The sequence below is a fragment of the Rhinopithecus roxellana genome, chromosome 11 (assembly GCF_007565055.1).
Source record: "Rhinopithecus roxellana isolate Shanxi Qingling chromosome 11, ASM756505v1, whole genome shotgun sequence".
In the NCBI taxonomy this organism is placed as follows: domain Eukaryota; kingdom Metazoa; phylum Chordata; class Mammalia; order Primates; family Cercopithecidae; genus Rhinopithecus; species Rhinopithecus roxellana.
Genome location: NC_044559.1, coordinates 42,678,616 through 42,705,927, shown reverse-complemented (window position 1 = coordinate 42,705,927; position 27,312 = coordinate 42,678,616). Strand labels below are relative to the sequence as shown.

General features: G+C 47.7%; 1 protein-coding gene across 10 annotated transcripts in view; it reads left to right on the top strand.

Annotated features, from left to right (window-relative positions):
* The window catches only part of FGFR2 (fibroblast growth factor receptor 2), a 121,459-nt gene that overhangs the window by 15,418 nt on the left and 78,729 nt on the right, over positions 1–27,312 (top strand). For 6 of the 10 annotated variants that reach the window (XM_030941191.1, XM_010380498.2, XM_030941190.1 and 3 more), the window contains exons 3-4: positions 18,203–18,469; positions 19,332–19,406. In XM_030941191.1, the coding sequence (XP_030797051.1) occupies positions 18,203–18,469; positions 19,332–19,406 (342 nt within the window). The remainder of the gene's footprint in view (positions 1–18,202; positions 18,470–19,331; positions 19,407–27,312) is intronic. The other 4 variants (XM_010380504.2, XM_030941195.1, XM_010380502.2 and 1 more) reach the window with 1 other exon arrangement.

Here is a 27,312-nt window from a genome sequence, read left to right as displayed (position 1 = left end):
CTGTTAAACCTGTTAGGGACACCACTGGTTGATTCTGTTTCCTTCTCACACATCCATACCGAATTCTCCTAAAGTCATTTGAAGAAAAATTCCAGGCAATAAAAATGTTTAATAATTATACTTTGTGATTCTTCTAGAATGGCTTCTGGTGGCAGGTGGCTTATTGGAAAGAGGTGAACCCTGACTGCTGCCAAGCAGACCAATGGGAGACTGGGTCCCAGTTGATGGTCCAGGCTGCGCCACACCGTAGGAGTCCAGAACAAGAAGGGCTGGCCTCTGTTGCCCATTGACGCGTGACCCATCTCAGCAGAGCGGGCTGTCCCCAGTTATTCCTTGTCCTGGATGTCTCTGCTGGTTTGTCCTAGTGCCTGCTAACCCTCAGCTGTTGCCACTTTGATATTATGTCAAGCTTTTCTTCCCAGAATTTCTGATTTACGATTGGGTAGGAAGTCAAGGCCTACCTGCATAGACAGACCCCTGTACCCGGGACTCCCACAACCTGTGGTCATGGAAACAAGCACCAAAGCCTACCCCACCCTTCTAATGTCACTTTTCTGCAGAGATTAGGAGCAGAGACTAAGAAAGCCAAAAAAAAAAAAAAAAAAAATTCCAAGAATGAAAAGGCCAAAAGCAGAAACACCTACTCTTCCTCCAGTCTTGGCCAGGAAGGGTGTCCTTAGGGGAATAAAAGAGGCCAGGAAATGGAGCCCATTTTTAAAGCTAGCAAAGATCAGTTTGGTATTAAAAATAAAAAGTGAACTCTAGTACCAGCTAATGTGGAGGTGAATCGAGGCTGGTTTAGCCAGCTGAACTTTGTTCTTGGCTACTTGTACAGCGATTGCAGAACACTCAGGGGTCCCAGGCATTTCAAAGTGGGAGTTGAGTTTTGGAGGAAAGTTGTAGAATTCCTTTTTTTTTCTTTTTCTTTTGTGAGACAGAGTCTCTTGCTGTGTCACCCAGGCTGGAGTGCAGTGGCGCGATCTTGGTTCACTGCAACCTCTGCTTCGTGGGTTCAAGCGATTCTCCTGCCCCAGCGTCTAGAGAAGCTGGGATTACAGATGTGCACCACCACACCTGGCTAATTGTATTTTTAGTAGAGACGCGGTTTCACCATGTTGGTCAGGCTGGTCTTGAACTCTTGACCTCAGGTGATCCACCCACCTCAGCCTCCCAAAGTGCTGGGATTACAGGTGTGAACCACCACGCCTGGCTGTAGAGTTCTGGACTAGGAGATGCTACAAATTTCCCTCTTAAATTTGCAACTCCCCATGCGATGACAACTTTCAGAGCTTGGCAGAGCCATGATTTTTAGATTGCAGGGTAATTGCTATGGTTTCTTTGAGTTTTTTCATCCATTTGTTCCCCAAATAATTTTTGAGACCTACTATGTGCCAGTTTCTGTGGGGATAGAATAGCAAGCAATAAACAGTTGAGTCGGGGAGACAGGCTTTTGTCAAATAATTGCAAAAATGAAGGGCTAGGGCCAGGCGCCGGTGGCTCACGCCTGTAATCCCAGCACTTTAGGGGGCCGAGGTGGGTGGATCATGAGGTCAGGAGTTCGAGACTAGCCTGGCCAACATGGTGAAACCTGGTCTTTACTAAAAATACAAAAACTAGCTGGGCGTGGTGGCAGACACCTGTAATCCCAGGTACTTGGGGGGCTGAGGCAGGAGAATCGTTTGAATCCGGGAGGCAGAGGTTGCAGTGAGCTGAGATCACGCCATTGCACTCTAGCCTGGGCGACAGGGTGAGACTCCGTCTCAAAAATAAATAAATAAAATAAAATAAAAATAAATAAACAAAAATAAAAAATGAAGGGCTAGGTCCAATCAAAGGCGAAGACCCTGTGAAGGAAAACCATGGGCCGGAGGCATGTGCCCCATGTTGAGTAGTTTCCAGGGACTGGGACTAGAAAGCTGCTGCTGCTGCTGCTTTTTTTCTTTTTTCTTTCTTCCTTTTTTTTTTTTAATACAGGGTCTCACTTTGTCACCCAGGCTGGAGTGCAGTGGCGCAATCACGGCTCATTGCATCCTGGACCTCCTGGGCTCAAGCGATCTTCCCACCTCAGCCTTCTGAGTAGCTGGGACTACAGGCACAGGCTGATTTTTCTTTTTTTTTTTTTTTTTTCTTTTTTTGGTAGAGATGAGTTCTCACTTGTTGCCCAGCTTGGTCTCGAACTCCTGGGCTCAAGCAATCCTCCCACCTTGGCCTCCCAGAGCGCTGGGATCACATGTGTTAGCCACCACACCTGAGGCTGGGCTTCTCCATGAGGAGGTGGCACCCACCTGGATTCCCCAGCAAACCCACCTGCATTGCAAGGTTGACCCTTATCAGTACCAGCCACCTTGCCTGCTAGGTGCATTGCTAGGTTGACCCCTTGTCCAGTGAGGTGATTGTCCAGGGCCTAGCCTCTCTGCTGTCCCTTGCTGGCTTCACCTGTTGATGTTGATGGAGGCAGAGCAGAGGCTGCTGAGTGAATGTGTGCAGCTGGGCTCAGAGGCCTCCCTTCTCCCCTCCTACTAGGTGCTTGCCCTTGAAGGTGTGGCGAGTGAGGAGGCGGGTCAGGGGCATCCCGGCAGCCTCCACTTGAGTGGGTCATTTCAGCCTGCTTCCTATCTCTTTTCTGTTACTACCTCTAATTGGCAGAGTTTCTTGCCAGGCCAATGTGGAGGCAGAGAGATGGCCGGAGGGTGGCCAGGGGAGTCAGGTCAGGTGTGGGCAGGATGGCGAGTCTGCCTCCTCCCAGGTGCCTTGCCCAGGGGACGCCCTGTCCCAGGAAGCCTACGTTTGTGGGAGCCGTACACAGCCCTTCTGAGATCTAAAGCTTCCCTCTGAATGCTGCTTTGGAGGGTTGTGAGAAGTAGTGGCTCTTCAAAGTTTGTTTGTTTGTTTTCTTGAAGCTTTTACCTCTATGCAAATATGTGGTTTGGAGCAAGGAAGAAAGGTTAACTGTGGTGGCGCCGGCGCTTAACGTGGAATGTCCTCAATTAATGTGGGTTTCAGTCCTCCGGCTCAGGATTCCCCAAGGGAGAGTTTTTCTTTCCTCTGCAAAACACAGGAGAAAAGTGATCCCTGTGGCTCCGACCTGCCTTCCTTGGGTCCTGCGGTGCAAAACCAGCTGGGATCGTGTCCCGTCCACCCGAAGGCAGCACGGGGAACCTCTCCACCAGGTCATTCCCATTCGGTTGCTTGCTGCCGGCTCCCCGGGCCACAGCTCTGTGCCTTCAGGCCTCCGCACGGATTTCGATGCTGGCCAGGCCTGAACTTGCTGAGCCTCAAGCAGCCCGATCAAACCCATTCAAATGAGGAAGACCATCTGTTTCCCAGTCTCCAGCTGCTGCCGCTTCATTTGCAAATGGCTGGGATGCTGCTGAGGGGATCAGGCCGGGGACACATCTGCAGCCTCTGAAGGAGTGTTGGAACCGAGATCCTGCTGAGCGAAGAAAGGCCCAGCCCTTTAAATCAACTTGCCGAACAGTACCCCCAGAAGGCCCCGAGTTGAGAAAGCAGGAGGCAGCCTTGCCCTCTTGAATAACTCTTAACCTTCCCTTTTCTTTTGTAGCCTTGGCCACTTTAAAAGTATTTCTTTATTCAGAAAGTGCTTAGTGTGGGAGGGCCTGCTTGGGGAAAATGTCAAACGGGATTTGGACATCGATCTGACCTTTCAGGGCCCATACAGGGCAAATGTATCCGCTGGAGTATGCACCATTTATTGAATGTTTACATCAATATCAGGGAGGTGAGCTTGTCCCAGCAGCAGCTTCTAGGAGCCACAGGTAGCAGTAAGTGTGGCAAGGTGACTGTCCCTGCAAACCTGCTCCTGGAATGCAGTCAGGCTTTAGGGTATGCTTTCTGGAATGCAGGCCAGCCGCCCCAGCTCCCCAGCTCGCAGTAACTGCAGGCCCTTAGCTCTGTGGACTGCCTGAGGCACAGCTGCGGGGACTCTTCCCCATCGGCTGGGGTAAGTTATCTGGCTCCTGAGCCCTGCTGGGGTTCTCATCTCAAGGGAGTTCTGTGGTGTGTTCCTGTGCCCCACACACAAATATCAGCTACTCTCAGATGTGTTGGATGGATGAATAGTAGAAGGTATTTTAAGAAGCCACAGGCCTCTTTGTAAATTAAACAGGCATCATACATGGGTGTTTATAATGATGAATCTCACAAAATCTTCAGATGTTTAGTTTCATTTAGGAACATTCCAGAAATCCTCACTTAGGTAACCTGTATATGATGAGACCTACTTGTTTACTTGAAAGAAAAGCTGTTTTGAAGTCAGAGGAATGCGAATGGAGGCGCTCACATGGTTGCAAAAAGCAATCTGCCGGCCAGTTAGTATCAGCTATGCCCAGTAAACAGGAACCCAGGAGTGCCCTCCTGGCCAGGGCTGAGTTGCAGGATGGGGACCCCCCCCGCCAACCCCCCCCCGCCAGGATGAGGAGTGCTCGCTCTCAGACGTGCCCCTCTCTTTAAGTATACAGAGGCCTGCCCAGGCAGCCTTTGATTGTGTCCTTGCGGTGACCTTGCCCCGCAGCAGGCAGCCCTGGAGATGTTTTTCTCTTCTCTAAAGCGTGACTCTGAGGCTCAGCGATGTGAGGCTGTCCAAGCCCACACGTTCACTACTGGCAGAGGCAGGTCTCAAACTCTCATCCCTGGACACAGGAGCTGAACTTCTTGCAGTGTGGGTCTTGGACCAGCAGGATCAGGCCTCACCTGTGGGAAATAAAGAATGGCAGTCCCCACCCCCAGGCCTACTGACCCAGAATATTTTGTTTTGTTTTGTTTTGTTTTTTCCTTTTGAGACAGAGTTTTGTTCTTGTTTCCTAGGCTGGAGTGCAATGGCACAATCTCGGCTCACTGCAACCTCTGCCTCTGAAGTTCAAGTGATTCTCTTGCCTCAGCCTCCTGAGTAGCTGGGATTATAGGCTCCCGCCACCAGGCCTGGCTAATTTTTGCATTTTTAGTAGAGACAGAGTTTCACCACGTTGGCCAGGTTGGTCTCTAACTCCTGGCCTCAAGTGACACACTCATCTCGGCCTCCCAAAGTGCTGGGATTACAGGTGTGAGCCACAGCGCCTGGCCAACTCAGAATCTTTGGAAGTGGGAGTGAGGAAGCTGTCTTAAATTGGCCACATGGTTTTATGCACAGTAAAGTCTGAGAAACATTGCGTTGATCCCTGCTCCAGTCCCTCTCCGTACATCTTTTGGATGGAGTGGGTTGGGGACGCAGATTGTCTTTGGCTGTGCATGTGGTAGAGGATGAACAGGAAGAGATGGGGAGCAGTGCAGTATGTTAATGGGAATCGGGATTTTCACAGAGGAGCTATTGGAACTGAGCTGAATAGGAGCCTGCCAGGCAGCATAGCAGGCTGGGCTCGTAGGTAGAGGGAAGAGTACCCACGTGGACAGGCAAGCCAGAGTGTCAGAGAGAGGGGGATATGGGGCTTGGAGCAACCAAGCCTCAATGCATGTGATGTTCTTTGGGTTTTATTCTCTCTGACTTTGGAGTGGTCTGTGCCTTTTTAAAAAAGTAGAGATCATGTGCTTTTCAGAAGATTCCTCTGGGGGTCTGTGGTGGCTACAAGGGGCGCACCATTGGTGATGGGTTAGGCGCATTGCAGAGGTCTTGTGGAGGGCTGGAGGAGGCCTGTGGGATGCGGTTTTTTGCCCGAACTTTCTTTCAGAGCTAAGCTTTCTATCAGGGATAGGCTTAATAGGCGAAGGGTTGTCGGGACTGATCAGAGGAGGGGCCAGAGGAAAAGAGGGGCTTCAGGGCTGACTTGGAGCTTGGGTGGCAGTTCAGTGGTGTGACTCCCTTCATCGTGTAAGAGAAGAGGCTGGTGGAGGAGGAGGAGGTTGAAGGTCACTTGCTTGTTTTGGATACGACCTCTGCAGACATCCAGGTTATGTGTTTCCTCCCCCTGGGCAGGTGGAAATATGAACCTACAAGCAGGGACTTGAGTGGCATCTGTGGGGAGGAGGTGGGAAAAGCCACAGGTGCCCAGGAGACTGGAATGCAGGGAAAGGACCAGAAGAACCAGAGGTGGAATTCTGGGCATATCCGTGGATACAGGAGGGGTGGTAGGGAAGGAGAAGTTTCTTAGAAAGGCGAGAAGACCGCCTTGACATGTTCCTGTCTGTAGGAACACATGCACACGTGCACGCACCAGCAGGAAGCAGAATGCGAACTGAAGGTAATTAACCCCCAACTCTGTGTTAGGGATTGAGAAATAGAACAGGAGCCCTGCCCCCTCCTCTCTCACTTTCTGACCTTCCACACTGAGAAGACCTGGCTAGGCAGCTTTGCTTTTTTTCCTGCTTAGCGGAGGAGTGAGGATTTCAGCCGGAAGGTCTTTCTGATGGCGGATGTGTAAGTGCCAGGCATTGTACCGGGTGCCTTCTGTGTCCTATCTCATTTATTATTCTTCCTGCTCTGAGGACTTGCCTCAAGGTCACACGATTTGTAAATGGCAAAGTCTCAGTGTCAGTGACAGGTCTGTTTGGTCTCTCTCTTTCTATATATATATATATATATATATTTTTATTTTATTTTATTTTATTTTATTTATTTATTTATTTATTTATTTTTTTGAGATGAAGTCTTGCTCTGTCATCTAGGCTGGAGTGCACTGGCGGGATCTTGGCTCACTGCGACTTCTGCCTCCTGGGTTCAAGTGATATTCTCCAGCCTCAGCCTCCCGAGTAGCTGGGACTATAGGCGCCTGCCACCGTGCCCAGATAATTTTTGTATTTTTTAGTAGAGATGGGGTTTCAGAACCATGTTGGCCAGGCTGGTCTCGAACTTCTGACCTCAAATGATCCACCTGCCTCGGCTTCCCAAAGTTCTGGGATTACAGGCATGAGCCACCATGCCCGGCCTTGGTCTGTACCTTTAACACCCCCAACCTTTTCTGAAGAGTCACCAGAGAAGGGACAAAAATGAGGCCATAGCCTTAATGCTAAGGGACCATGAGAAGCTTGGGGTATAGCTGTCTGTTAAGACAGGTGCTTTACTACTTTGTAAGATGAAGAGAGCTGCCTCTGCCTGAGCACTGTCATTAGGACTCAGGGGATGGAAGCGTTTTAGGACCAGAGGGTTCAGTTTCAGGACTGGAGATCACAATGCATTCATTTTACAGAGTGACATCTCTGTAGGGCCACTCTTCACCCTAAGATTGTGTCATCAAAGGCCAGGCACATCCTATTCACTCCTTCACCTCCTTGTGAGCCCCCCACATGCCTTTTGATGAAAGGGTTTTCCCTAGAACAGTGTGCTCCAGGAAGCCCTGAAGGGCTGAAGATGTCCCAGCTTTCTCTGCTGTGTCTAGCAAGTGTATTTTCAGAAGGTAGGAGGCTCAGGCTGAGCTGGCCAGGCAGCCAGGCACACAGACTCCTCATGGTACATCCAAGCTGGGACACGCAGGGCTTCAACATAACTTGTAGCACAAGTATCTATTTCCTGTGTGCTATATGATCTAATGGCTGGTCATTTTGGGAAATGCTTTCTGAACAAAAGAGTCAATTTATTATTTATTTATTTATTTTTTGAGACGGTGTTTTGCTCTTATTGCCCAGGTTGGAGTGCAATGGCGTGATCTCGGCTCACTGCAACCTCTGCCTCCCAGGTTCAAGTGGTTCTCCTGCCTCAGCCTCCTAAGTAGCTGGGATTACAGGCACCTGCCACCACACCTGGCTAATTTTGTATTTTTAGTAGAGACGGGGTTTCTCCATGTTGGTCAGGCTGGTCTCGAACTCCTGACCTCAGGTAATCCACCCTCCTTGGCCTCCCAAAGTGCTGGGATTACAGGCATGAGCCACCGCACCTGACCTTTTATTTTTTAAAATTATTTTTATTTTTATTTTTTTTGAGACGAAGTCTCGCTCTGTCACCCAGGCTGGAGTGCAGTGGCGCGATCTCAGCTCACTGCAACCTCCACCTCCCAGGTTCAAGTGATTCTCCTGAGTAGCTGGGATTACAGGCGCCTGCCACCATGCCTGGCTAATTTTTGTATTTTTAGTAGAGATGGGGTTTCACCATGTTGGCCAGTCTGGTCTTGAACTCCTGACCTCAGGTGATCCACCCACCGGGGCCTGCCAAAGTGCTGGGATTACAGATGTGAGCCACCACGCTCGGCCAGGACTCAGTTTTGAAGTTCTTGCACAAGCAAAGCCGCCCATATCTGGGAGTTTATGCACACAGTACTGATTCAATGCCTGCGTCTTAGTGGTCCGTTGGAAATTTTTCACTCATGAAATATGAGTTTAATACACGTATTGGGACCAGGGAGAAAACCTTCCCTTGGTGCATCTCTTTTTGGAGAACACTATCATGAACAGCTGAAAACATCAGATGAAAAACGAGAGGGATACTGACAAAACAGGGAGTGCGGACTTCCGCTTTGGGGACATTGGGAGACACGGGTGACTCACTCTTCAGGGAGTACATTCTCAGACTCTTTACTCTGTGTGCATTTTTATTTTCTCATGGGCAACAACATAATTTCTTTCAAACGTGAAGAGCCATCCAGCATGTTTCTCAAAGGCAGACTTAAAGGATGTGAGGGGTGTGCCTAAATATATAATTTTTAATGGTTACCATATTGGAAACATTAGCCGTGATCCCATCTGATCACCAGGAATGTGAGCCAGTCTGGAGTTTCTGGAGAAATCCAGCTACTGCTGCAGAGGCGGCTGTTAGCTGTTGTTAGCGACCAGGGAGAATCCCGACTCGTGTCTGCGAGACACCTGACAACTGGTTAGAAAGAGAGGACTGCACCCTTTCAGCCTGCCTGCTTATCTGTTATTTGTTGCTTTGGCTTCTTTTTGTTCTCCATTTTGATGTTGGCAGTATTTCTCGAGGTAGAGAACGTTCATCTTTCTATTGTGTGGGGCATTTGTCCCTTCCTTGCCCCCTTAAAGAGCACGTAGTACCTATGCCTTATAAGGTCTCTGTTTGATGTGAGGAATTTGGTCTTCTTGCAAGTCAGTTCATGTAGAGGGGAGGCTTTGAGGATGTCTGGGCTGCAGCAGGCTGTCTTTGTTGCTGTGTGCACGGCCCTCATGGCAGGACATGCAAAGGTGATTGGTTCTGACTTCATTGGTGGGACTGCATTGCCTTTATTTTTTTATTTTAATTTTAATTTTTTTTTTTTTTTTTGAGATGGAGTCTAGTTCTCTCACCCAGGCTGGAGTGCAGTGGTCTGGGCTCACTGCAACCCCCGCCTCCTGGGTTCAAGCTATTCTCCTGCCTCAGCTTCCTGAGTAGCTGGGACTACAGGCACGGCACCATGCCTGGCTAATTTTTGTGTTTTGAGTAGAGACCGGGTTTCATCATGTTGGCCTGGCTGGTCTTGAACTCCTGACCTCAAGTGATCTGCCTGCTTGGGCCTCCCAAGGTGCTGGGATTACAGACATGAGCCACTGTGCCTGGTCTCCATTTCCTTTATTTCTTTCTGCTGATGAGTTCTGATGCCAGCAAGACCCAGATTGTGCCATAGGAAAGAGGGGGCTGGGCTCTTCCAGAATTCCTATCTTGCAGAAATTTCTCCTCTGTTCCTATGGACAGAGAATTGGGTATTGACCAGTTAAGACTTCTTACTGGGACAGGGCGTGACCACTATAGGACATCTTCCAGACTAAGAGGGCCGGTGGGGGCTACTGGAACAGGGAGGACAGTGGCGGCCACTTACTTGTCATGTGCTTTGTGTGCGGTGACTACATAGTGACATTTGTAGCCGGATTCTGTTTCCTCTGTAGAGACACTGGCAGCCCTACAGTCATGACATTAACCCTGTACAAGGTGGCAGGAGGTGTGGGAGGGCACCAGAAACCCAAGGCCGTTTTACTACCCTTCCCCCAGCGCTCCTGTTACAGTGCTTGTGGGAGTCCCAGCTGTGCTTCCAGGTAAGAAGGGGTTTCTTCCTGCAGCCCACAACACTGACAGGACATGCCTCCTCGTGGTGTGCTCCTAACCTGCCTCTTCTCTCTGCCCCCTCCCTCTTTCTCCTCTCCCCATCCCCTCTCTTTCTTCCTCTTCCCTTCCTCTTTTCCTCTCCCTCCCTCCGTTTCTCTCCCTTCCTTTTCCTTCTCTCCATCTCTCTTCTCCTTTTCCTCCCTCTCCTTCTCTTTCTTCCTTCTCTCTCTTCCAGAGGAGTCTGTTCAGGGATTTCTCGCTCTCTCCCTTTCTTCTTCTTCCTGGAGGAATGTGTTTAGGGATTGGACACCTCTGACTTTGGAGGAGGGAGAAACCTCAGCGGGATGTGTTCCAGGGTGACCCCACCACATCCTTGGAACTAGGATGATCTAGACGTTGGAAAAGACACCATCCGTGGGAAACCCGGGAAAAGGTTTAATGTGTGAAAAGTAATGGAGTGTGAGCTATGCCGTTGGTAGAAACTGCTTTTTTCTTCCGTAACAGTTTAAATCTGTCATCCGTTCTCCATGAAGTGATTGGACGGGGCAAGACTCAGGTTTCCCATCTGTTCTCTGTTTGCATTTGGGCGCCATTTCAAAAACCACACGGGAAAAGTTTATAGGCAAACATTATAAAAAGTGACAGTCTGAAGTGCTGCTATCGCTGGTTTGGCAACGTCAAGTGTTACCTGAAATAGCTTACCGTTTCCAAACCCTTTCGCTGTTTCAACTGTCTCAAGACAACCCTCCCGCTGAGATGGGTGAGAAGTCCAGCTGGATGTGTGCAGTGAAGTCACATAAGTCACAGCCTTTTTTGACTTTTACAAGATTTCCCCCTCCTGGGGCTATCCTCACATACAGTGAGGATTTTTTTCTCTCTGTTTACTTATAGAGCGGGAAATTCATGCAGCTTGTTGCTAGTGGCAATCTGTTTGATGTCACATGGAGAGGTCATGACCTCTACCATGATCTGCTGAGGGGCTCGGAGAGTCAGGCAGCTCCTGCCTCAGTTTCTTTCTCGCCCCAGTCAGAGGTCCTTTGAGTTCCCAAGGAATAACAGGATGGTTTTCTTAGGGAAGGAAGGAGGCCAGTTCAAGGCAGGAATTACTCACAGGCTATGTGCCGATGCTTATTGTCATTCATACTATTTATTTATTTGTTTGTTTGAGACAGAGTTTCACTCATGTCGCCCAGGCTGGAGTGCAATGGCACAGTCTCAGCTCACTGCAACCTCCACCTCCCGGGTTCGAGCGATTCTCCTGCCTCAGCCTCCCAAATAGCTGGGATTACAGGCACACGCCACCACGCCCAGCTAATTTTTTATGTTTAATAGAGATGGATTTCACCTTGTTGGTCAAGCTGGTCTCGAACTCCTGACCTCAGGTGATCCACCCGCTTTGGCCTCCCAAAGTGCTGAATTTACAGGCATGAGCCACCGTGCCTGGCCTATTTATTTATTTATTTTTAGAGACAGGTTCTCATCTCGCTGTGTCACCTAGGCAGGAATGTAGTGGTGTGATCATAGCTCAGTGCAGCCTCTGGGGCTCAAACGAGCCTCCTACCTCAGCCTCCTGAGTAGCTGGGACTACAGATTTTTTTTTTTTTTTCATTTTTTTGTAGAGAAAGGATCTTACCATGTTCCCTAGGCTGATCTTGAACTCCTGACCTCAAGTGATTCTCCCACCTCGACCTCCCAAAGTGCTGGGATTGTAGGCATGACCTACTGTGCCTGGCCATTTATTTTTTGATTAGCTGTACAAGTACCTGTCTCTCTCTTTTTTGAAGTATCAAAACTTTTTTTTTTTTTTTTTTTGAGATGGAGTTTTGCTCTTGTTGCCCAGACTGGAGTGCAATGGCGCGATCTCACCTCATCGCAACCTCCGCCTCCCAGGTTCAAGCGATTCTTCTGCCTTAGCCTCCCAAGTAACTGGGATTACAGGCATGCACCACCATACCTGGCTAATTTTGCATTTTTAGTAGAGACGGGGTTTCTCCATGTTGACCAGGCTGGTCTTGAACTCCCGACCTCAGGTGATCTGCCCACCTCGGCCTCCCAAAGTGCTGGGATTACAAGAGTGAGCCAGCATGCCTGGCCGGTTAATTTTTTTTTTTTTTTTTTTGAGACGGAGTCTTGCTCTGTCGCCCGGGCTGGAGTGCAGTGGCCGGATCTCAGCTCACTGCAAGCTCCGCCTCCCGAGTTTACACCATTCTCCTGCCTCAGCCTCCGGAGTAGCTGGGACTACAGGCGCCCGCCACCTCGCCCAGCTAGTTTTTTGTATTTTTTTAGTAGAGACGGGGTTTCACCGTGTTAGCCAGGATGGTCTCGATCTTCTGACCTCGTGATCCGCCCGTCTCGGCCTCCCAAAGTGCTGGGATTACAGGCTTGAGCCACCGCGCCCGGCCGCCGGTTAATTTTTTTAAAAGAAGCCGCTTGTAGCCAGGTGCAATGGCTCGCACCTGTAATCCTAGCACTTTGGGAGGCCGAGGCGGATGGATTGCCTGAGCTCAGAAGTTTGAGACCAGCCTGGCCAACACAGTAAAACCCCGTCTCTACTAAAATACAAAAAAAAAAAAAAAAAAAAAAGATCAGCCAGGCGTGGTGGGGTGCACTTATAATCCCAGCTACTCCAGAGGCTGAGGCAGGAGAATCGCTTGAACCCAAGAGGCGGAGGTTGCAGTGAGCCGAGATCACACCATTGCACTCCAGCCTGGGTGAGAGAGTGAGACTCCATCTCAAAAAACAAGCTGCTTGCTAACATGCTGCTGGTACTTCCCAAGTATTTGAAACTTCTGGGAGAAATTCACATGGGTGCAATTGAGCCTTATGCAGCAGGGCTGCGGTAGCGTGGCCATGGCAGTAGAAATGAGTGTTGAGCTGTGTCCCAGGAAGGAGAGTTGGTGCCTTGTTTGTTTACCAATTTTAGGAAACAGTGACAAAGAATGTCCAACGCTACTGTGAAGCTGGCTTGCTTCTTTTCAAATTTTAATTCATATTGTGAAAAATACATGGAAACATATTTTCTGTCTGTGGAAGCCTCTGAAAGAGCATTTGTGCGTAGCAAAGCAGCTTCTGGAACCTTCTCCCCACTGCGTTTTGGCAGGAGATGAGGGGGATGTTGGGCTGTGGATCCACCCCTGGTGGATTCTCACAGGAAAGGTGAAAAGTATGCCACAGCAATGGGAAAAAGTAAATCCAGGAAGTGTTCACATGACTATAAAAGGAGTTATGTACGTTTCCTGGGGGGATTCTTTGCTCTTTCACAGAGCAGGCTGTGCAGCCTGGTGGAGTCGGGGAGAGGTGGTCCATGCATGGGGGGTGACCAGAGTTAGGGAGGCCCCTTTGCGCGTGCAGGCACAGAGGGGATTCGCTGATTGTCCTGGCTCCGCACAGCCTGGGGCCAGGTCAGTACAACTGTGGGGAGGGACGTGGAGGGCTCGGGGAGTGCATGTTTGCAGGGAGTGGGCAGTGGCTCAGGTCACCTGCAGCATTCAGACCCAGAAGAGAAGCCAAGTCCTGAGGACGGCAATTGGACCCAAGGACACAGGCAGGGACAGAGCTCCTTCCTGAGCCAGCTGTTAGGGGCTTGTGTTCTCGGCCCCCTGGCCGGGGTTGTCTTTGATATGTGCCGTGTATGCTGAGCCCTGCAGGCTGGGCTTGGGGGCCACTGGGTGGCCTGGGAGGCTACCAGTGTGGCATTTGGCCCCTCCCCAGCATATGGCCCCACCCCATCCCTGCCTCCCTTCTTACTTACATCCTCCTCTTTGTATTGCTTCTCCCCAACCTCTTTCTCTCTTTCTTTTGTGTTTATTCATTCATTCTCCCTAACATGTGCTTGCAGAGTCTTCTGGGATACCCAGGGATATCACTGGCATGTTTACTAAAGGCACTGCTGATCCCCAGATGGGCCCTTTGTGAAATGACCACTGAAGGAGTGGAGGGAGGAGTCCTTGCTTTCTCAGTTTACGAAGACAGCAGTTACTGGTTTGAGACTTTGAAGACAGGATGGCTTGAGTTTTATGGATAAACATCATTATCTCATTGGTGTATTTTAGGGGGTGATATTTTTCTATCCTTGAAACTTGGATATCTAGATGACAATTTTGATCTGGTTTTACTGGGATAAAAAGCAGTTTTAGTACATCAAGTCATCTTAACTGTCCATTGAGATGGGACTCCTGTAAAATCACTTTGTACCTGGAGATAGCAATCCAAGTGTTCCGGCTGGGCGCAGTGGCTCACGCCTGTAATCCCAGCACTTTGAGAGGCCAAGGCGGGCGGATCACAAGGTCGGGAGTTCGAGACCAGCATGGCCAATATGGTAAACCCTGTCTCTAATAAAAATACAAAGAAGTAGCTGGGTGTGGTGGTGCACGCCTGTAATCCCAGCTACTTGGGAGGCTGAGGCAGTAGAATCACTTGAACTTGGGAGGTGGAGGTTGTGGCGAGCCGAGATCATACCACTGGATTCCAGTGTGGGCGACAGAGCAAGACTCCGTCAAAGAAAGAGAGAGAGAGACCCAAATGTTCTGTGATTATCCTCTGAAAACCGTGGTGCTTAAAAAATTATGACAAGCATGTTCTGCCTTGAAGAATAACAGTGATAGTGGCAGTCCTTAGCCCAACACGTTGTAGTTGATAACCAGGTACGTCTTCGTTGGCTCATTGGAATCTTACCAATAATAAACCAGTATTTGGGTACTCTTACCCTGCAATAGATGGGGAATGCCAGGCCAAGAGGTTAAGTAGGAACAGAGAGGCGTGGGAACTCAGGGCTTCATCCTCTTCTCGTCCAGGGCAGCACCCTTCACCAGGCATCTCCTGTGTCCAGCTCCGAATAAGACATAGGTCCTTGCTGTCCCCTGTGCTTCCTTCTAGAACAGCAGGTGGTAGTCCAGCAGCTCAGATACCCTCAGTTTCAGCAAGATTTTGGGGTTTACTGATTTTAGGTGAAGGAAAGGGTTCTCAGTGAAAACACTTTCCTTTAAAAACAGGAAATCATACATCATAACTCCTCCTTTGCCGGGAGAGAGATTTTTTCTGCATCACAATTGCAAATACCTTGCTTATCTCCCCCCCACCCCCCATGCAGTCTTAGAGCATTCCACTGCGTGACACAGGGACATGGTTGCACCTTATCTGAGGGTCAGGATGGAGCAGATTGGTGTGTGGATCCCAGGTGCCTCCCCTATAAGGGAGGGAAGCTTTGTTGCTTCTGCTCAGTGGCTGCCCTGGTGACCAGTTCTGGCTGAGAGGAAAGTACATTCCATAACATTCCTGGTGACTTGCTTATCATGTGACATTGTCATAATAGACATTGATCATTTTATGACCCAGACTAATCCAATGTAAATTCATTCTAACATGGTGGGTGAGGTTTCAGCAATGAGTTGTTGGAGACCTGGGACTCAAAGGACATCTGGTCCTTGCCTTAGCCAGCTGTCAAAGGGGTTGGACCAACAGTGTTTGGGGCCCCTTCAGTTCTCATGTTGAGTGAATCTGTGACTCTAGGATGTTGGGAGTGGGAGATGGGCTGAGATTTGGGGCCAGACTGAATCCCTGCCCTCTTCTCCTTCTCATATTTCTCTTCTTTTCTTTTTTCTGTTTGGTCTCCATAGTTTAAAGTATTTCTATTAGTCACTCAATTCAGCTGCATTTTGACTTAAGCAGCCTTGAGAGACCTGCTCTAAGAGCCTTCAAACTAAGTTCCCAGCATCTTTTAAACTTTGCTTTGTCCTTCACTTCTCAGCTCAAATGCCTGTTCTTGAGAGAAGTCTCTCTGATCGTCTTATACAACAGGGATTGAAACACATTTTGTAAGGGCAAGACGGCAAACATAAGGCTTGCAGACCACAGGGTCTCTGTTGCAACGACTGAACTCTGCCCTTGTAACACACAAAAGCAGCGCCAGACAGTAAGGTATGGGCATGGCCGTGTTCCAATAAAGCTTTGTTTACAAAAACAAGCTGTGGCTGGCTTGGCCCGCGGGCCATCACCTGCCACCTCCCGCCAAGGGACCAGCCCTCCCCTGCCACTGCTGTGTGCACGTGCCCGTATCTTGCTGTGTCCTTCTTCCTAACACTTAAGCAAGAACACTGTATTTTTTATAGATTTTGTATCTGTTGTCTGTCATTCCCACCATAATGGACGATCCACAAGTGCAGGGTCATCTTGCTGCGGAGCTTCCAGAATAGCCTTGGTGTGGAGTAGGTGTGCAGTAAATAATTGTCGAGTGAGAAAACAGATTTAGAAACATAACCTGCCTGGCCGGGCGCGGTGGCTCAAGCCTGTAATCCCAGCACTTTGGGAGGCTGAGACGGGCGGATCATGAGGTCAGGAGATCGAGACCATCCTGGCTAATACGGTGAAACCCCGTCTCTACTAAAAAAAAAAAATACAAAAAACTAGCCGGGCGATGAGGCGGGCGCCTGTAGTCCCAGCTACTCGGGAGGCTGAGACAGGAGAATGGCGTGAACCCGGGAGGCGGAGCTTGCAGTGAGCTGAGATCCGGCCACTGCACTCCAGCCTGGGTGGCAGAGCAAGACTCCGTCTCAAAAAAAAAAAAAAAAAAAAAAAAAAAGAAACATAACCTGCCTGTCAGCGGGGCTTTCCTTGCTTGCTTTGGGGTGCGTTTGTCCATGTTACTTTTAGCTTCTATTTTCCTCCTTTTGTTGTGATTCTTTGTGGTCACGTGCTAGTTGGCATCTGGGGCTTGGCCTGCATGCCTTTGGTGGTGCCCCTTTGGGAAGCCCTGGGCCTCCCGTGTGCTGTCGATGGTGGTGGTGAGGGGATTTCTTGTCCTTGATGCATGTGGCCCTTTCACAGTGGGACTGAAACACAGATTGACTTGATTTCAGTCTCCTGTGGGAGGTTTGTGCTTCGGAGGGGTGTCGAGGCAGAACAGTTGCCTTTGATCCTGCCCTGATTTGGTGCTGTCTCAGTGCTGGGAAGCTTTGCATTTTCCAGGCCTGGAGCTCTGGGTCCCATTCACACTTCGCACTGGAGGGATGAAAGGCCCTCGCTCCAGCCGGCAGCTCCAGCTGCTGTTACTAATAAACGCCAATGGTTTCCCCTCAGCTCCAGTGGAGAGGTTGTGTGGGTTGGATCCTTGTGGGTTCCATCCTGTGCTGCATATCTGGGGACTGTGACCTGGTTCGACATGGCCATGTGTATGCCAAGCAGGATGGGGCTGGTGGTGGGAAGCACAGACAACCATGAGACCCACGCCTTTAGTTAGGGTCTTGGTGTCTCCTCGGGGAGATGGGATGCATTCATGAGAATGTGACGCATCGCATGAGCAGATGTACGGTGGCAGATGTACGGTGGAGGGGGAGGGAGCCACTGCACTTCCGCCCAGGGTGACTGATGCAAGGTGACCCCCAGCCCAGAGGGCCCTACTTGATTTGGGCCTTGGAGGGTGGATGACAGGGGAAGAGAGGGAGGAAGGACTGTCCCTACAGGAGAAGCCTGGGACGTGTGTGGCGGGAGTTGGTGAGCAGGGTGGGACGAAACTTTGTCGTGGGCAGTGGGGGGCACACAGCACCCAGCGGCTTCATTTCAGGACCCCTGGAAGTGCAGTGGAGACCGCCTTGCAGCTGTCTGGGTATTTTGCTCTTTTTGTTTTTGGTGTTAAGGCCTCCAGGCTTTTATCATTTTGAGGAAAACAGCAGGTCTCAGCTCACCCAGCACAGAATTAGTTAGGTCTCTAAACCCTGCAAAGTACTGATCTGAACCTGAGAGCTCATGAAAATTCTGGGTGGCAAAAAATCTTGTAGGGGATCCCTTAGTTTTCCTTGAGTATGAGACATTTCATTTTAAGAAGCTTGGCCTTAGGGCAACGTACCAAGTCTAGCACAAGTAATGAAGAGTGTATGTGTGTGTGATGCACAGTCACGTTTAACGTACAAATGTGAAAAACTTGGCATTCTTACAAATAAAACATACCACAATGACAGATTTTTGCAGGTATTACGTTGCAAGCACACTTTGGCAATCAATTTAAACATTTTCTTGTGGAATATCCTTCCATGCTATGGTTTGGTTTGTTTCTAAAGCCCTGTAGGATGTGGAAACTAAGTCAGGACAGATTTGCTGGGGGTATCATACCTCTGGTTGCTGTTCCAGATACTTCCTGACTTCCTGGGGCTTGGGGAGAGGTGGATGCCTGCTGGGGCCATTTGCAAAGCAAGAACAGCTTCTCCTGGGAAAAAGCAGCCTCCACTGACCTTTGTTGGACGTTCTCTCCTCTCCCTCCTTCCCATCTGTCTCCATCTTCTCTCTCCCACCTTTCTGCAGAGCCACCAACCAAATACCAAATCTCTCAACCAGAAGTGTACGTGGCTGCACCAGGGGAGTCGCTAGAGGTGCGCTGCCTGTTGAAAGATGCCGCCGTGATCAGTTGGACTAAGGATGGGGTGCACTTGGGGCCCAACAATAGGACAGTGCTTATTGGGGAGTACTTGCAGATAAAGGGCGCCACGCCTAGAGACTCCGGCCTCTATGCTTGTACTGCCACTAGGACTGTAGACAGTGAAACTTGGTACTTCATGGTGAATGTCACAGGTGAGTTGGCCCGTGAGCACTACGCTCTCTCTTCTCCGTAGCCATTATGTGATTTACATTTTTTTGGCCAAGTGCAAAGGTAGCGAGATCTCTAATTGGATGCCAGGCACACAGCTTCATAGTTTTTGAAATTCTTCGTTGGGACCTGGTGCACCAGAAAGGCCAATCATTAAGAATGACAGAACTCTTGTGCACAAAGTAACATTTTTCTTAAGATAGTATGGTTTTATTTAAGGAAATACATGCTTTTTTCTTTCTTTTTTTGGTACCACTGACATCTTTGGCATTTAGAATATAGGACTGAAATTTGGATACTCAAGATTTCTGATTCGTTTATTAAAGTTTGAGTTTCTCTCCTTGATTTCATTCTGTGCAGTGAGCAGGACAGAACAGGCCCCCTTTGTGGCTGAGTTTAAAGTTCTGCTTTCAGAATGTTAGTTGACGATGAGAAGGGCCACACAGGTACTAAGTTTTGTCAGGGATCAATTTCTTTCTTGAAGGGGACCCGCATACTGAAAGGTTAGTGTTGGAAAAAGAGTCTTTGGGTACTACACAATTGGTAAATTTGTCAGGGGCTTGAATACTGTTTGAAGCTTGAAATCCAGTTCTCGTATATCCAATTTTATAACCTGTTTAAACAGCGTGAAAACAGAAAACATTGAGAATCATAACATAGACCAACTGTCATCATGGAGGGAAAATTTAAGCCATTAAAACTATCTTAACTAAACACAATCCCAGGCTCTTTGCGAGGGTTCCTGGCTTGTTGACTTTGCTATGGAGAAGGTCTCAGTTGTAGATAATTGCAACCTTTTTGCTTTGCAAAAAAACACATCCATGGAATATGTTCTTTTGCATGCAGATGCCATCTCATCCGGGGATGATGAGGATGACACCGATGGTGCGGAAGATTTTGTCAGTGAGAACGGTAACAAGAGTAAGTAACCGCCCGGCTCCGATGGTCCCCGAGAGAGGAGCGTGGAGGGAAGTCCTGCCTGTCACCTGTCTTCTTGTCGACTCTTCCGTGCCATGCTGTGTCCCGCGGCCCTTGCCTTTCCCCGCTGTGTCTACTTTCCTGACTTTCAAACCTGAGAATAAACCACCGTTGCTGCACACCTTCTCTATTTTTGTCCTTTCTTCTCGTGTCACTGGTCATTCGTTTTTCAAAGCAGTTACTACTTCTCTTTCCTTGATTTTTCCTTTTCCCTTTGGCTTCTCCCTATTCAGAGACATAAAAATAGTAGAACCACGTAACATCTTGGTTTTCCCTGCAATCATTGATCGTGCTTGGTTGAATCCAGTGGTGCGTGACTGGGGCGATGGCCTATTTTGGCTGTCCCGGCACAATGGGCAATATTTGGGTGTCACAACAGAGGGTGAGGGTGCTGGTGGCCTTTAGTTGGGGAGGGGCCAGGGATGCAGAGCACAGCCCCATAACAAAGAATTATCTGGTCCAAGATGTCAGTTGTCCCTAGGACGAGAAACCCCGGCCTCCTACAACACACACCTCATGCTGAGTGGAAATGAAGGGCGTGTGCCTTACTTTGCAGACCACAATTGAAAAGGGACCCAAAGGTGGTTTGCTTAATGAGGGCCGTGAACACCGAGCGCTAACACGAGAGAGGCCATGTACTTGCGAGGAAGAACACGGCATAGCCTCCTGGAGCTGGGCAACCTGGATTTGAATCTTTCTCCACAACTTCTGAGTTGCTCATTTCACTTCTGTGCCTTAGTTTCTTTAACTGTAAAGTGGGGAGTAATAATAATAATAATAATAATAATAATAATACCTTCTGGGATTGTTATGAGGATTACATGAGTTCCTAGTTGTATAGTGCTCAGAAGAGTCAGTGCTTGCAAATGTTTATTCAGTAAAGACAATAGAATATAGCATTACTAGCATTTTCCAATGACTTGGCTGGAATGTTCCCAAAGTGTTTGAACATAGGGTATTGGGGTTCTCTGCTTACATGGTACATTCTACATTTTTCTTAAAAGGATTTTAGTCAATTTAGTACATTTAAACAAGGCCTAAGTAATATATACCACACCCGGCTAGTTTATGTATTTTTTTTTTCCCCGAGACGCCATCTTGCTCTGTGACCCAGGCTGGAGTGCAGTGGCGTGATCTCAGCTCGCTGCAACCTCCATCTCCTGGGTTCAAGCAATTCTCCTGCCTTAGCCTCCTGAATAACTAGGACTACAGGGGCCTGCCACCACACCTGGCTAATTTTTGTATTTTTAGTAGAGATGGAGTTTCCCCATGTTGGTCAGGCTGGTCTTGAACTCTTGACCTCGTGATTCACCTGCCTTGGCCTCCAAAAGTGCTGGGATTACAGACGTGAGCCACCGTGCCTGGCCTAATTTATGTATTTTTAGTAGAGACAGAGTTCTGCCATGTTGGCCAGGCTGCTCTTGAACTCCTGACCTCAAGTGATCCACCCACCTTGGCCTCCTGAAGTGCTGGGATTACAGGTGTGAGCCACTGCACCTAGCAATACTTTATTTTTTAGAGCACTTTTAGGTTCACAGCAAAATAATGAGGAAGGAACAAAGATTTCCCGTATAATCTTCTCCAACACATGCATAGCCTGTCCTGTTATCAACATCCCCACCAGAATGGTACATCTGTTCTGGTTGATGAACCTGCACTGCCATCATTATCACCCAAAGTCTGTAGTTGACTTTAGGGTGTGTAATCACACAGTGTGTAGCCTTTACAGATTGACTTCTTTGACTTAGTAAGATGCATTTAAGTTTCCCTCATGTTTTTTCATGGCTTGATGGGTCATTTGTTTGTAGCACTGAGTATTCCATTGTTTGTAAGTATCAAAGTTTATCCATTTACCTACTAAAGGATATCTCAGCCGGGCACTGTTGCTCATGCCTATCATCCCAGCACTTTGTGAGGCTGAGCAGGTGGATCACTTGAGAACAAGAGTTCAAGACCAGCCTGGCCAACATGGCGAAATCCCTGTCTCTGCTAAAAATACATAAGTTAGCCAGGTGTAGTGGCTCACGCCTGTAATCCCAGCTACTCAGGAGGCTGAGGCATGAGAATCACTTGAACCCAGGAGGCGGAGGTTGCAGTGAGTCGAGATCATGCCGCTGCATTCCCGCCTGAGTGACAGAGTGAGACTCCATCTCAAAAAAAAAAAAAAAAAAAAATCTGTTGCTTCCAAGTTTTGACAGTTGCAAATGAAGCTGCTATAGACGTCTTTGTGCAGGTTTTTGTGTGGACATAGTTTTCAGTTACTTTGGGTAAATGTTAAGGAGTGTGATTGCTGGATTATGTGGGAAGAGCGTGTTTAGATTTGTAGGAAACCACCAAGCTGCCTTCCAAAGTGGCTGCACCGTTTTGCATTCCCACCAGCAAGGAATGAGAGTTCCTGTTGCTCCACATCATTCGATGTGCCCAGTGTTCTGGATTTTGGCCATTCTGATAGGTGTGTAATGGTATTTTGTTGTTTTAATTTAAATTTCTCTGATGACAGATGATGCAAAGCGTCTTTTAATATGATTAATTGCCATCCATATATCTTCTTTGGTGAGAGGTCTGTTAAGGCCGTTGGCCCATTTTTTAATTAGGTTGTTTGTTTTCTTACTGTCGAGTTATAAGAGTTCTTTGTATATCTTGGATAACAGTCCTTTATTACATCTCTTTTGCAAATAGTTTCTCCCCCAACCTGTGGCTTGCCTTTTCATTCTCTTGACAGTGTCTCTTGCAGAGCAGAAATTTTTAAGTTTCATGTAGTCCAGTTTTTTCTGTTATGGATGGTGCCTTTGGTATTGTATCTAAAATGTCATCATCCAACCCAAAATCATCCAGATTTTCTCCTATGTTACCTCCTAGGATTATTATAGTTTTGTATTTTGTATTTATGTGTGTAATCTATTTTAAGTTAATTTTTGTGAAGGATGTTAGGTGTGTGTATGGATTCACTTTTTAGCCTGTGGTGGTTCTGGCACTATTTGTTGAAAATACTTTTTTTTTTTTTTTTTTTGAGATGGGAGTTTTGCTCTTATTGCCCAGGCTGGAGTGCAATGGTGCGATCTCAGCTCACCACAGTCCCTGCCTCCTGGGTTCAAGCAATTCTCCTGCTTCAGCCTCCCGAGTAGCTGGGATTACAGGTACATGCTACCACACCCCGCTAATTTTGTATTTTTAGTGGAGATGGGGTTTCTCCATGTTGGTCAGGCTGGTCTGGAACTCCCAGCCTCAGGTGATCTGCCCGCCTCGGCCTCCCAAAGTGCTGGGATTACAGGTGTGAGCCCCTGCGCCCGGCCTGTCTTTTAGCTTTTTAAAGGAAAAAGATAAAACAGATATTGGTAGGTACCTCGGATAAATGAGTTACTTAAGTGAAGATTTAGATTTGTCCCTGAATATCCTAGCAGCTTGGGCAAAAGGGAAATATTTTGGTTGATGCAGTTTTTACTTTTTGTCAAGAGGAAGCTTAGGGCAGTGGTTCTCAAAGTGAAGTTCCTGGAGCAGCAGCATCAGCATCACCTGAGAACTCCCTCGAAATGCAGATTCTCAGGTTCCTCCTCAGTCCCACTGCCTTAGAAACTCTGGGGGTGATTCTGCTTCACACTGAAATGCGAGAACCACTGGCTTAGAATTTGCACATGGAGGTCTGCCCTGAATGGGAGCTTACCGTTAGCGGTCTTGTTCGTAAAACAGTGGATAATAAGGTGAGTGGAAGTATCTTCTGTGATTTGTACCAGCCTTCTAAAGAGGTTATCATTATTATTTAACAAAAAGCACTGATACAGTGGAGCACGTCACTCACTTCTTTTGGCCAGTGGCTCTGGCATGAAGCTGGAGGCAAAGATGCTGAAGGCCCGCCCTAGACAGGCTCTGAGCTGGTTGCTGGTTCCATCCGTGCCACTGATAACCCGATCAGGTGGAGAGAGTATTTATTCTTGCTTTATTGATTAGAAAGTTGTGGCTCAGCAAGCAAAAGCAGAGCTGCGTTTCAGTCGTAGGCCTGTTGTATGAGAGCATCCTAGGGTCACGATGTGGGTGGAGTGAGAATGCTTGTACAGGTGTTTACAGCTCTCAAGTTTTACTGTATGTGGGTGTTCTCGCTGTGGATTGAGACATCAGATTCTGTCAGGGTGGTTTTTGGATGCCTGGGGAACTGTGTTGTCCTGGTGGTCAGGTACCTGCCTGATAGCAGGTTACCGTGAAACCATGTGAAGCAATAAAATGCAACAGCAAGGTATGGATTACGTGACAGGCAGGCTGAGTGGTTCAGAAGGATTATATGCTGTGGCCCTTATGCTTTGCCTTATGAACACTGTTCCTAGCTGCCCAGTGCCCATGCAGAAGGACCAGGGGGTAGAGCGCCCATGTGATGAATGCCAACCAACAGTGTACTTGCCATGCCTTCACCTTGCAAGCAGGGTTCTTTTGTAATTAGCTCTCAAATGACACCAACTCTGCCCCCGAAATGGATGCTCTGCAGTGATTAAGGGCTAGTGTTAGCTGTACCAGGGAGATACTGCTGTGAGGAGGTGCCTCTGTTTGGTGTCTGTGAAACATTAGATGCTATTTAAAGTGATAGCAGTTCTTAGCTGGCTACTTGGCCTCTGCCATCTGTTAGTGTGATTAGGCTGGTCTGATTCACAGGTGCAGCCTGGGGCGGCTGAGATTAAGCAGCTGTGGCCTGTGTGGACAGAGGAATGCCATGGCCTGGGTAATTGGCAAGGCAGGAAAGGGGACGTTGCCATTAAAACAATTTTTTGCCACCTCAAGTGTCAAATGCCTGACCCGATTAATAGGGAAAATTGCAGAAGCACCAAATTCTTTGCATTTTCAGCCACCTGGAAAACACTCATGTGTCCAGATTGATTTCTTTGGTGCCTTCTCATTGTCTGGAAATGCCACTGGGGTGTGTTTGAATGTTCTTCTTTAGGAACTTTGACAAATGATGCTCCAGTGACCCGGTGTTGATGGTGACATTTTTGGGCTTTTTTCAGTTTTTTTTTTTTCTCCTTTTGGATTGAGACATTGAAAATTTAGTTCTGTATCTTCCAGTTGGAAAAATATATTGCAGGTCATTTCTTCTGCTGATATGCTAGATTATTGATCTAATTTTGGTGGTTAATATAAGAAGGCAAGCTCAGCTGCCTGCTAGAGTTCCTTTTAGATTCTGTACAAAGTACAAAAAGCTTGGGCACCAAATACAATGGCAAAAATAACAATCAAGAATGAAAGATCGGGCGCAGTGGCTCACTGATGTAATCCCAGCACTTTGGAAGGCCAAGGTGGGCAGATCACAAGGTCAGGAGTTCGAGACCAGCCTGGCCAATATGGTGAAACCCTGTCTCTACCAAAAATATAAAAATTAGCCGAGCTTGGTGGTGGGCGCCTGTAGTCCCAGCTACTCGGGAAACTGAGGCAGGAGAATCGCTTGGACCCGGGAGGCGGAGGTTGCAGTGAGCTGAAATCGTGCCACCACACTCCAGCCTGTGTGACAAAGCAAGACTCTGTCTCAAAAAAAAAAAAAAAAAAAAAAAAAAAAAAAAAAAAAAAATCTCTCTCTCTCTCTCTCTATCTATCTATCTTTCTATCTATCTATCTTTCTATCTATCTATATCTATTTTAAGTTGATTTCTTCATCACAGATGTGCAGGGCATTTGCTGGTCATATTTTAGCAGCTGACTAGCTGATGACCTCACATGGTACCAGCACTAGATGTTTCCAAGTGGAACAGTCCTGTGATGTCATTACAAGCCTGGCTGCCAGGAAATAATGCTGTTACATATGCCCCTCGGTGCAACACATTTTCTCCAGAAAGAAAGTTGCAATTTCAAATGCTAATTTTTGAAATGCATCCAGGTTGAGGGTTTTGAAAGGTTAAGAATTTATCCTTTTGCGTAAAAGCATGAGTTAACTAGTTCTTGCCTTCCCTAATACTGGGTGTGTTGATGGGTTATCTGGCAGCCACTAGGTAGATACATATACCCATTTGTTCGAGGGATTTTTATTGTCTCCAGCTTGTGTTTTGGTGATTAATGTTTCTGAAGAACTTGAGACTTAGTTTTGAGAAGATCACGATTGACGAAAAGTTCAGGTCCGTTGCTTAACTCGAAGGAAGTGATGGAGAAACAGCTGTATCAAGACTCTTGCTGTTAAAGTGGTTCTTTCTCTCGAGTGATGCGAGACAAAGTGATTTTCTATTTTGGTTTCATTCCTGTTGAGACCTGCAGATGCCCACACTCCATGTCAGGGAGAAAGGCTATTTTTTTTGGAAGTAATTAGGGAAAATGAAGGTAGTTAGCCTGAGATCCCAAACTCATTTCATTGATTAACCTGCCGATAACAGTTCAAAGTCACCTTTGTTCTAATTGGGATTTTTACTTGGTAGAGATCTTAAGTTGGTAACCGCAGGCTTCTTAGTTGTGTTGAAGTTTCTAGGAATTGAAAAGAACAATAGCAACAACAACAGCAACAAAAAACCTACACAGGCTTCGCAAATTTTTGGAAATTCCCTTTGTAATGAAAACATCATCAATTAGTTGGTTTGGGCCAGCACAGCAGCTCGCGCCTGTAATCCTAGCTAGTTGGGAGGCCGAAGCAGGAGGATTGTGTGTACCCAGGAGTTTGAGACTAGCTTGGGCAACATAGCAAGACCCCATCTCTACAAAAAATAAAAAATTAGCCAGGTGTGGTGGCTCATGCCTGTAGTCATGGTTACTCGGGAGGCTGAGGTGGGAGGATCACCTGAACCCCGGAGATCAAGGCTGCAGTGAGCCGTGGTCATACTGCTGCAGTGCAACCTGGGCAACACAGCAAGACCCTGTCTCTTAAAAGAAAAGGCTGGTTTTGGTGTTTTATTGCAAAGACTGGTGATGAGGTTCCATCCAATGGTTGGACTGAATATCTTTCTCATTCTCCTTCTTGGTTAAACAGCGCAGCCAATGATTGGAGAAGTTTCCTTTGAAGGCAGATCTTGGCAATTCCCGTGGGCTAACTGGTCTGCTCGTGGGCTCTGTTCTTTCACTTGTGGTTAACTTGCTTGGTTTTTAAAACATATATTTCTGATTGAATGCCTGGCTGGTTAGCAAGTTTTTAATGAGAGTTCTCAAATAAAGCCACAGACACACCCCCTCATAATCATATCCTCACTCACATCTCCATATTTTGTTAGATTTGTTTTCTCTTAGTTTATACCAAACCAAAAACAGAACTGCAGGATAGTGGGGAGCTCTGAGACATTTTTCCCCTGTCAGGAGTCAAGGCATTCAAATGTCCTGATTAGTGATATTTTTAAAAGCCCTAATTATAGACTCGAGACAGAGGCTTTAGTGGGGCTTTAGAGAGTTTGTGAGACTTAATCTAGGAGCTGAAACAGGCTGTGTTTTTAAAATTTTTTGCATCCATAAAAATACAGTTGGCAGTCATCAGTGGCCGCTGCTCACATAAATCTTGAACTTTTGACTTAATTACCATGGGAGAGTTCAAAGGGCAGGCTGGAGTGGTTGAAGGAACACTGTTCAGGGAGCTGGAGATGGGCCTGGCCTCAGCCCGGCCTCTGGCTGTGTGACCTTGATCAAATCACTTAACCTTTCTGGATGACATTGATCACATCAGTCGTTGGGCCAGATGGTCACTGAGGTCTCTTTTGGTACAGCCTGGTAATATGATTCCATGTTTCTCCTTTAAATCATTGGGCCGTGTTCTCTCTTTTTTTGGTTCCAGAGAGAGAGAGAGAGAGATAGAGAAGATTATAAACCTTAGATGTCAGCGTTGGGATGTGTAAGGGTTTTGGTGGGGGCAGGCCCAGCAGACTATGGTTTCTCATTAAGTTTAAATTGCAGGGTCGAAAGAAATCAT